Below are 9,370 nucleotides of genomic sequence, written 5' to 3'. Positions count from 1 at the left end.
TGATTCCCACCTTTTAAATACTTCCACAACATATTTAGATCTTTAAAAAGTAAGCTACGAGGATAGAGCACAGCGGGAACAGCATACTTTTCTCGTAGTTGTACAAGAAGATTTGTTTTTCAAGACCAGATTGAACGTGTTAATATAAATCATAGGCTGCTGTTTCATTTTTAAAGATCTGCATCAGTACCTCGTTGCTTTATTACAGCAGAGATAGTATTCTTCACTGCTGGAGGTGCTACTTTTTTTACTCACTCCAGTACACACACTTTTTTTAAAAGACATTTAGTGGTGGTGCTGGAAATAAAGTTGCTATTTGATTTCAACACTCTTCTTTCAAGTTATTGGAGATAATGTTTTGGGTGGAAAAGCTGCAACGTCTTTAACTTTCTTCTGTTTGGTTAGAAGGCGGCCTTAGCTTTATAGAATGTAGCATTAGATCAAATTAATATTCTGTGGACTAAAAACAGGGATAGACATTCGGTTTTAAATACAATCATTGCCCAAAGATTCTCAGACCTCTGGAAACTGTTTTTTTCAATTTCACATTTGCATAGGAACAGAAAGATATTCGCCTTATTTAAATGTGTGAAAGACCCACAGGAGCAGTACAGTTACGCCTGCATTCCACCCATCAGTGTTACTTGTGAATCAGTTTGTTTTTTTGTGTTATTCGTGCGGGTTTAGTTGCCACCAAAGCTGCACAATCCTTTTGTACATTTACACTTTTTGCACCTGCAGCATAGCATAATATAAGATATCCCCAGCAATACAAATATAAGGTGGAAGAACTGCCTTCAGTTTCCTGTTCGTGAAAACGATTCACATGAACTTGAAGTGGTACCAGCTGACGATGCTCCTTCATCAAAGTCACCTGCCACAATAATTGAATCGTTTGAATACATAGTTGTGTAATTATTTTGTGTACAGTATAATCCTTTTCTTCTTGAAAAGCTGAGGGAATATAAGTGTTTGTTTTTCTAAATCCCACTGACTACTGGTGACAAGGCCTTTATTTGGACATCACGATGAGGGAGTTGGAAATAAGGCACAGTGGGAGTGATGCAAGCTGTCGTTTTCTTAGAGGGAAACTCGAGGACTGAGGAATGACTGGTGCGCGGTGTTGTGACTGACTGCTGGTTTCATAATGCTGCAGAAACTGCTGAGCGACTAACACACAACATATGCTGACACATCTGAAGTGCAGTCTTCAGCGGAACATAAAAGCTGACGTCCGTTAAAGTCCCTTATTTTGTTGTTTTCCTTTGTGGCGGGAAACAGACGACAGCATTGGCTTGATTGCTAAATAAAATAGTTTGGGCCAATTTCCATCAAATTGTCAGAAACAAGATGGAGCTATAATAACTTCAGCCATGCGGGGACATTTACCTGTGTGTCAGAGGCAGTTCTTTATTTGTGGTACCGCGATACTATCACATAGTAGGTGTGGATGTTGACACAGTTTTTATGAAGCTTTGTTACACTGAAAGGTCAAGCATCAGCACACATTAAGAGAGCTGCTTCATAAACATGGGGCATTTTTTTCAACACAATACTTGAGGTGCATGTTCAGCTTGTTATTTACAAAAACAAACATCTCCTCTGTAGTTCTTGGGAAAACAGTCTCTATATTTTGTGCAGAGGACAGTGTTTATTCAATTTCAAAACTGCTATGATTTACTATTTTCTTCAGCTTGTTGTACATGGCAACTTTCCGAAGTAGACTCAGGGGAAATGTTTCTGCAGCTCAGTGTCAGACCTGACAGCATCTGTCACTTGTCGTCATGTGGAATGATATTTTTCTAATTGGGTGCATGGATAGTTTTCTGAATCCTGAATAACTTCTCCAGGCGAGCAGTTATTGACTTAAGAAGTGTTCCCCAGCTGTCAGGCAGCTTAATACTCTTCTTAAAAAAATAGTTTTTGTTGTTGAAGTTTTCTGGCTGCAGGTTATTGTCACTTTATTGTATTCCTGTAGGTTTGAGTTGTTGACAAAATGTAGCTTGTGCTGCTGTTAGTTTTAGTAACATAAGCCAGATGGTGAATAAATATTGGTAGTGACACCTAAAGATGTATTTTATTGATGCATGACATAGTGAAAAAATGAGATTTAGCATTGGTTATTTGAGATAATAAAACATTAATGTATAGAAATGCTTAATCCTGACTTTATATTTCATTAAAGAGACCCTATTCTGCTTTCTGCGTTGCACCTTTGCTGTACTGTGTTATAGGTTTTGGTGTCTTTAGCAAAGGCTAAAATCCCAAAGTTCCCTCCAAATGGGAGTTTATCTTTCCTTGTTTATGCCTCTTTTGGATATTTTAGCTTTAGTAGTCCTTGTTGTAGTGCATTAATCTGGCATTTAAAATTGACAATGTGTATGTCTTTAAAGATACAGATATCTACTTAGTGTTCCAATGTCTTGTCACATTGTTGAATAGTCAGTAACAATGGCTATTTATTGTGTTTATCATTTTACGAATACATGAGAATTAGAACAACCCGTCAAATAAAAAGTTAAATGTGTAGGTAGTGCAAAGGCACCAAATGTAATGCAATGTGGATTTGTTTTTGAATTACAATATTACACGGCAAAACATGGAAATATGTTTAAATGAGGCCCAATTTCCCCTTTCATGAGAGGACTGTGGGTAATATGTTGGACGGCTCCCAGCGGGGGGTCCAACAGCTACATCAGTTAGTGAGGTGGAGGCAAACAAGTGAAACGGCGATGCATTACACTGACATTTTTTAATAGAATTAATTTATAACAAATGGAACTTGTGTCAGCAAAGAACTGATTTTCATACAGACTTCTTTCGCCACCAATGAAACCTAAGTAAGAAAATAAAAAGCACTCCTTTCATTCAGAAAAAAAAGAAACAGTTTACGCTTACAACTAATCAGAGGTAATTGTATGATCTTTTTAACAAGCCATTTTTTTTACAATTTCATTATTTAATTTTCAGTCTATGCATCCAGACGAGAGATAGATAGAGAGAGCAGAGAACACAACGTTTATTTCTGGTAATGACACTCCAAGCTTGAATGGCAAAGCCACAAGAACAGATGGTGGGGGACAGATTTTTTCTGAAGTCATCTGCTGGAGTAACATGGCATCAGAACGGATGCTCTTTTTCGCCACAAACTTTTTTTTTTTTGTCTTTTTCAAGAGTTGATACCTTTTTTGTGTTATTTACATACACACAAAGTGAACGTTTAAGGAGATTTCTTTTATAGATGGGTTCAAGTAATATATTATTGGGTTTAGAATCAATAGGGCAGTGCATAGTACAAAGATAGAGAAAGTGCAAATCTTCCTACCAGGCCAGCGGTGGCCGCAATGTCTCACCCTGCATATGAAAAAGCAATAAAAAAAAAGAAAAACTGAGATGAGGAAATAAACATCCGAGACTTGAACATAATGTAACATTAGCCACCATGAAGTTAAATAATAGCACTTTTTATATCTCAAAATTATGACAAAAGTAATCAATTGAAAGAATAAACACATAGTTGCTTGAGTTCAGGGAAAGAAAGCTCCTGGAATGCACATCTACAAAGCCGGAGAAATGAAATAGGTTGCTTAACAGAAATACAGAAACATAACCAAACTGAACCCCCGTCTCACACAGATATCGTGTTGCAGATTGTGTTTCTCTTAGGTGACACATGTGGTGCGGTGATGACCTTTGCTTTCGGCTTTTTCTTTTTACCAATCCACTGAAGTATTCAAATTGGAAAATTGCTCTTAATTGTGACCATAGTGACACTGTGAAAAGCTTATTGTCATACATTGGGCCTTTTTATCTCAGAGGACAGTATTCTGCTATATCATCCCTGTCCCTGTCTGAAAAGCTTAAGTATTCTTGACTTCTGTTTTCTGCGGAGCTCACTGACCTATAAACTGTTGTATTCAGATTCCCTCAGCCACAATAAGGCCACTGAAAATGGAAAAATATGAGCTTTCAAATGTTCTTATTTGCATATATAATCTCATCGTGTGACAAATGAATACTACAGGTAAATAAACTTCACACTTACATTGATACTAGATGCCTTGATTACTCAAAGGATACATTACTAGGTTAAATGAAACATTATAAAAACAGGCATAAATATAAGGCACTCTAAATGCAAAATGAAAATAAATGTCATTACAATTGAATGCGTTAAAGAACCACGAGAAAGTGACGTCTTTGTACTTTGCCCTATTGTGTGGAGCGGTGATTGATGCTGGAGGAGAAAATGCACCAGTGATGCTTTTACGGACCTTCCCACTCCTCAGTTGCGGGGGAACAACAATGCCACAAGTGAATGACATATCCACATGAACCCTATCTAATAACACAGATATTTATTGCACGAGTAAAGATGCACTGAATCAGAATACAATTGTGTCCTGCTGATGTGCATTCCAGTGAAAAACCTCTTTTCATTTCCCCCATCGCACAAATCTCTCAATCTGGAAGCTTTCATAGACAATCCATGTTTTATATACTTTTACTAATAAATTATGTACTTTATCAATATATTTAGAATGTTATATTTATGCTTTAATATATATTTTTCACATATATTTGACAATATGTACCGTATATCTATATTCATATAATTTATCCAATTCATCAGGTTCTCTATTATCATCCGTCTTACATGGAAGAACTAAGATAATCGGTAGCAGCAGCTTCATACTTTGCTCATCCCTGTTGATTCCACAAAGCCCCAGTTTATCTTTAGGGAGGAATTAAGTTACCATGTATGTGATCATGGACAAAAACAAACAAATAATAACTCTTGAACAAAGTTACATTTTGGTAGTGAGAATTCTGTTCTGTGCACCGAAGTGCAACGAAATGAAGGGAAAAAATTGAAGGAAAACAAAATGAGATTCTCTGCAAAATAGCACATACGTCAGAACAGTTCTACAGCTTTAAAAAAAATTAACATTTACGTATTATCACTTTTCTTCTCCAAGCGATACATTTGTGTAAAAAAAGTAAATCCACACAGTTCAAAAAAAGCACATCAGCTGTATAATAAAGTACTAAAAAACTAAATTAATCATTTGATTTATTTCATAGATCATTTGAGCTTCACCCTCTCCCAAATTTAGATGATCGACATTGTGACAGGAAAAGGGTTATTTATTCATTATTACTTTAATTCTGTCCTGCTGTTGTGGAGCGAGCGTTGTCTTCTTTTACGATGGGTTGTGTACTTGATTGTGAAACAGGTTTTTTTTTCTTTACAATGTGCATCAAGTTTCCCCCCCCTCACCCCCCACAATTCTGTGTTCCTTCAATGCCTCTCGTAATGGTTCATAATCACTGATGCATTTCTGACGATGTCATTATTGTTCATTTACTTTTTTGTTGTGTTGGTTTCATTCAGTTTTATGAGCCCCACAATGAATCCTTGAAGCAAAAGAGAAGGTAATTCCATACAATGCTTCAAAAGTCAGGATTCCCTCGCTTTGCACCAAGGCGAGGTTTTATCGGGTTTGGGAAATACTTGGTCCTCCGGGAATCATCTTATTCATTTTTTGACAAGTCATGTCACACATCCAACACTTAATGAGTTGTTAGCAAGGAGTTAAGGAGTACTTTCTCAAGCAGGAATTTATGGCTCAGAAGAGAGGCTCACTGGGTTTTTCTTCCAAAGGGCCCTCTGCTTTTTTCTTCCAGCACTGGGTCTCTTACGTTGCATAGTGATCAAAACTTCCCAGGTACTCCAAGCCAGCTCTGTAGCAGAACTGGTATTGATCCTGAAAACAAAGAAGAGAGGACTTAAGCTCACACTCTTTTGGGATCTTGAGATACTTTACCAAATCGGTTTCCTTGTGCTTCTATCATGGTTATGGTTATAACTGAGATACCTGAGCCACAATACATTTATTAGCTGCTTTTTGCATTGACAAAACATATTGAAGATAATGATTTGCAGTGAAAACCAGACAAGACTTCTCTAGACTGGTTCACTTACAAAATTCATGATTTTCTTTAACGGAAGCTTGCTCAAGTTATTCTGTTTGGATCAAGAACATGGTTGAGTCTCCCCAGTCCTCAGTGCAGTTTGTTTGTCTTGTTTCTATGGAAGTGGAAATGCAAAACCTCACCTCTGTCTGCACCATAGCTGGTCTCTGTGTCCGTAACATTTTCACTGTCTGAAAGATGTCTACTACGCCCTCGTATCTCATTCGTTCCAAGACGATGCTAAGGGTGATGAAAACTCCAGTTCTACCAACACCCGCGCTGTGAGAGAGGGCAATAAGTCATATCAAACAACACTAAATCAATATTTCTGAATATAAAATTAACAACTCAAGACATTTGCATATAGTTGGAGTTTGATGGGTTTTACTTATGGGCTGATCACTTACCTACAGTGGACCGAAATAGGCCCATCTTGGCCGAACTGCTCTTTTGTTTTATGTACTTGGCCAATGAAGTCAATGAAACCCTCTCCTGATTTTGGCACTCCTTGTTCAGGCCAGTCCGTGAACTGAAACTGCCTTACTGTCCGCGACTGTCCATCCTGGAAACAGAGGTGGTGTAAAGAGAGAAATAATGTACTTTTAAGATGTACCATGAGCTGGAAATACAGAAAAATTCAAAGATAAAATGTGAAACGATGAGGCCAATCGGAGTTGTAAAGCAGGCAATCCATAGAAGTTAATTCCATACCATCTCCATAATAATAATAATCTACGCTTTTGTGGGTTTTTCAATGCAAGACAGCATTGTTGAAAAATCCAGCCAAGTTTAAAGCTTCGGAGAAAATGTTATTGAAGATGCCTGTCATTTTACCTGAATGTATTAAACATGAACACTGAAGATGCTAATTCCTTTGATGTGATACCCTCGACAGGGTGCTTGGAGAATCGACTTTGAGGGTGTGCATCACTTAAGTGATATTGTATCCCCTTGATAAGAGAGCAATCCCATTGACGAGTCAGTGTAACACGCACTACAAAGGAGGGAGCGTGTGCCATTTATCGGTGTAAGCCTTTGATGGAATTAAAACTCTGGCAGCTCACTGCTGCCGGCACCACATTTGTTTTTAAACTCCGACATGTGTCATAATTCCAACAAATATATATTCATGCTTATGTTGCACTTAAGGCCATAGTCTGGGATAAACAAATAGTTTGTGCGATGCCAAACATTTGAGCTAATTACTGCTGCAATATTGAATCCAGTGTTCAGCATGCAGCACTATCTAACACAACATTCTTTCTCGGGAAATAGTTATTTGATTAATAATTGCAAAATTGGTAAGTTGTATGCTCAATATTCCACCTATTTTTGTCACACAATGATGGAGTGCAGGTAAAACTTAAGTGGTTAAACAATTTTTTTTTTAAAAGTCCCCAATGACCCATGGATGGATGTATCACTACCCAGGCTTTGAAAAACAATATACTGGACCAGACTGTGGGACTTCCATTATATAATTCTTGGAAAAAGACACCCACTCACACTTCTTGGTTTACTTGCTGAGTTTAGCTCAATTCCTGGTTGTCTATGGGATTATGTTTTATGATCACATAGACACTGAACAATTGAGCTCGATATTGCTTTTTGTCATAACTCCAGACTACACGTCTCTGGGAAAGAACAAAAAACACTGAAATTCCCCCAAACTGCTCTCTCTGAACTACCACCAAATCACCCTGACAGTGATCAGAGCTTCCCTGGTGAGGCCCAACAGATCCAGTCCAACAACGTCACTTTTTAACCTTTAAACTCTGTTGCTGACAGTGTACTTACCCTGGCATCAGTCACTTTGAACTCTCTCAGGATGTACTGGGGCATGTTATACTCGGCCATCGGGTCCACCACAAAGTACTGGTATCTGGCCGACCTCTCTGCTGGCCAGTACTGGTGGCATTTTTCCTTTTAGAAATTGAAAAATAGAATACCACAGTGAGCCACAACATTGTATTCATACACTGGCTTCATTGTGTTCATTCCCAGAATTGTTTCATTCAATTCATACTGAATCTTGTGTTTCTGTTCTCATGGCTGAATCTATCTTTGGTATTTTTGGCCGTGCACGAATGAGGAGATTGATGTGCCAAAAGAAAAGGGTAAAAAACAGAAGTGTATGCATACCCTGCCCATTTCTCTAAGCTTGGTGAGCATAACGACAATAGTAGAGTTGTGTTCCCAGAGCATTCTCCAGAAGTCCTCCGTGGTCTCTGCCAGTGGTCCCTGTGTGGCTATATAGGCTTTCTGTTGCCTGTGGAAGTGCATAAATCACATGATGGAATGTGGTCAGACGTGCGATGAAAAAGTATTCTTGTATTTATTTGCTGACTAGGTCATTGCATAGGTGTATTTGCTGAAGTTCATTAAATGTATCTTCTTGCCGTCATGTAAAGGATGTTTGTTAGAACTTACCTGTACCCATCAATGAAACTGGCATTGATGTAGTCGGAGCCCTCCACTCCTCTGATGGGCTGAAGACACACTCGTGTGGACTCATATGGCATTATGTTAACAAGGCGGTTCTTGAACTTGTTGCAGGGGAGATTGGCACTGATGAATCGTGATGTATGGGCTTTAGTGTTAGCTAAACGCTGCAGCGAGACAGACACAAAAAAAATATATATTTGAAAACTGAGAATTGGGTGTTTCTCAATTTCCCTAAAGACTGAGTGTTTGACATTTAAAGTTGGATTATAAAGATCTGAGTACTATGACATGAATTTTGATTGGTTCCTACTCACTTGAGAGCCAAAATATTGAACATAGTGGGTGATGAAATCTAAACTGTAATAGCTCATTGTAATAAGGTTATATTCCATTTCACGTTACCATAAATGCTAACACTGCCTGCCTTTGCTGAGAAGAAATGGGAATGGATACTCAAGTAAAATAACCTGATTATCGTATTTTGGAGGAATCAGCATCCATCACACAGCAAGAAATAATGCGTGTGACAAGCAAGGCAATGCCATGCAACAGCACACACTGCTAAAGACTTGATTTGGATAGTTGAGCCTATCATTGTAAAGCCAGAGTATATTGCATAAGTCCCTTGGGGAAGGGTTTCTGCGGTGGGGGAAACCTGAGTTTGGCATTTCCATGTAAACCAAACACCGAACGAAGGGGAGCTAGGGGAAGGGGGGTACGTTGGTTACACAAGCAAGTGAATTTACTGGAATAAAGAGGAAACCACAGGCCCCATGCTGTCTAGCGAAATGGGACTAGAAAGAGTTTTGGAGTACTGTGAATGGCCACTCGCTGTCAAAGGGGCCCACATGGGCGCAGATGTGAAACTCTGCGCCCATGTGGGCCTTGTAAACTCTTGCTCCACATGGCAAGATGTTGGTCAGTTGTAGAAATCTTAACCTCAAAAGCT

General features: G+C 38.5%; 1 protein-coding gene across 1 annotated transcript in view; it reads right to left on the bottom strand.

The window, feature by feature from the left end:
• Nucleotides 1-2,733: 2,733 nt before the first annotated feature.
• LOC134875714 (receptor-type tyrosine-protein phosphatase delta-like) overlaps nt 2,734-9,370 on the bottom strand; it is a 305,785-nt gene continuing 299,148 nt past the window's right edge. Inside the window, 6 exon segments of the mRNA XM_063900319.1 lie at nt 2,734-5,768; nt 6,120-6,255; nt 6,384-6,538; nt 7,774-7,899; nt 8,119-8,245; nt 8,407-8,585. Of these exon segments, the coding sequence (XP_063756389.1) occupies nt 5,700-5,768; nt 6,120-6,255; nt 6,384-6,538; nt 7,774-7,899; nt 8,119-8,245; nt 8,407-8,585 (792 nt within the window). The 3' untranslated portion in view covers nt 2,734-5,699.

This window comes from Eleginops maclovinus, chromosome 14 (genome assembly GCF_036324505.1).
Source record: "Eleginops maclovinus isolate JMC-PN-2008 ecotype Puerto Natales chromosome 14, JC_Emac_rtc_rv5, whole genome shotgun sequence".
Taxonomy (NCBI): Eukaryota; Metazoa; Chordata; class Actinopteri; order Perciformes; family Eleginopidae; genus Eleginops; species Eleginops maclovinus.
The sequence above is the reverse complement of the archived record's forward strand: the minus strand, read 5'-3'. Positions and strand labels throughout refer to the sequence as shown.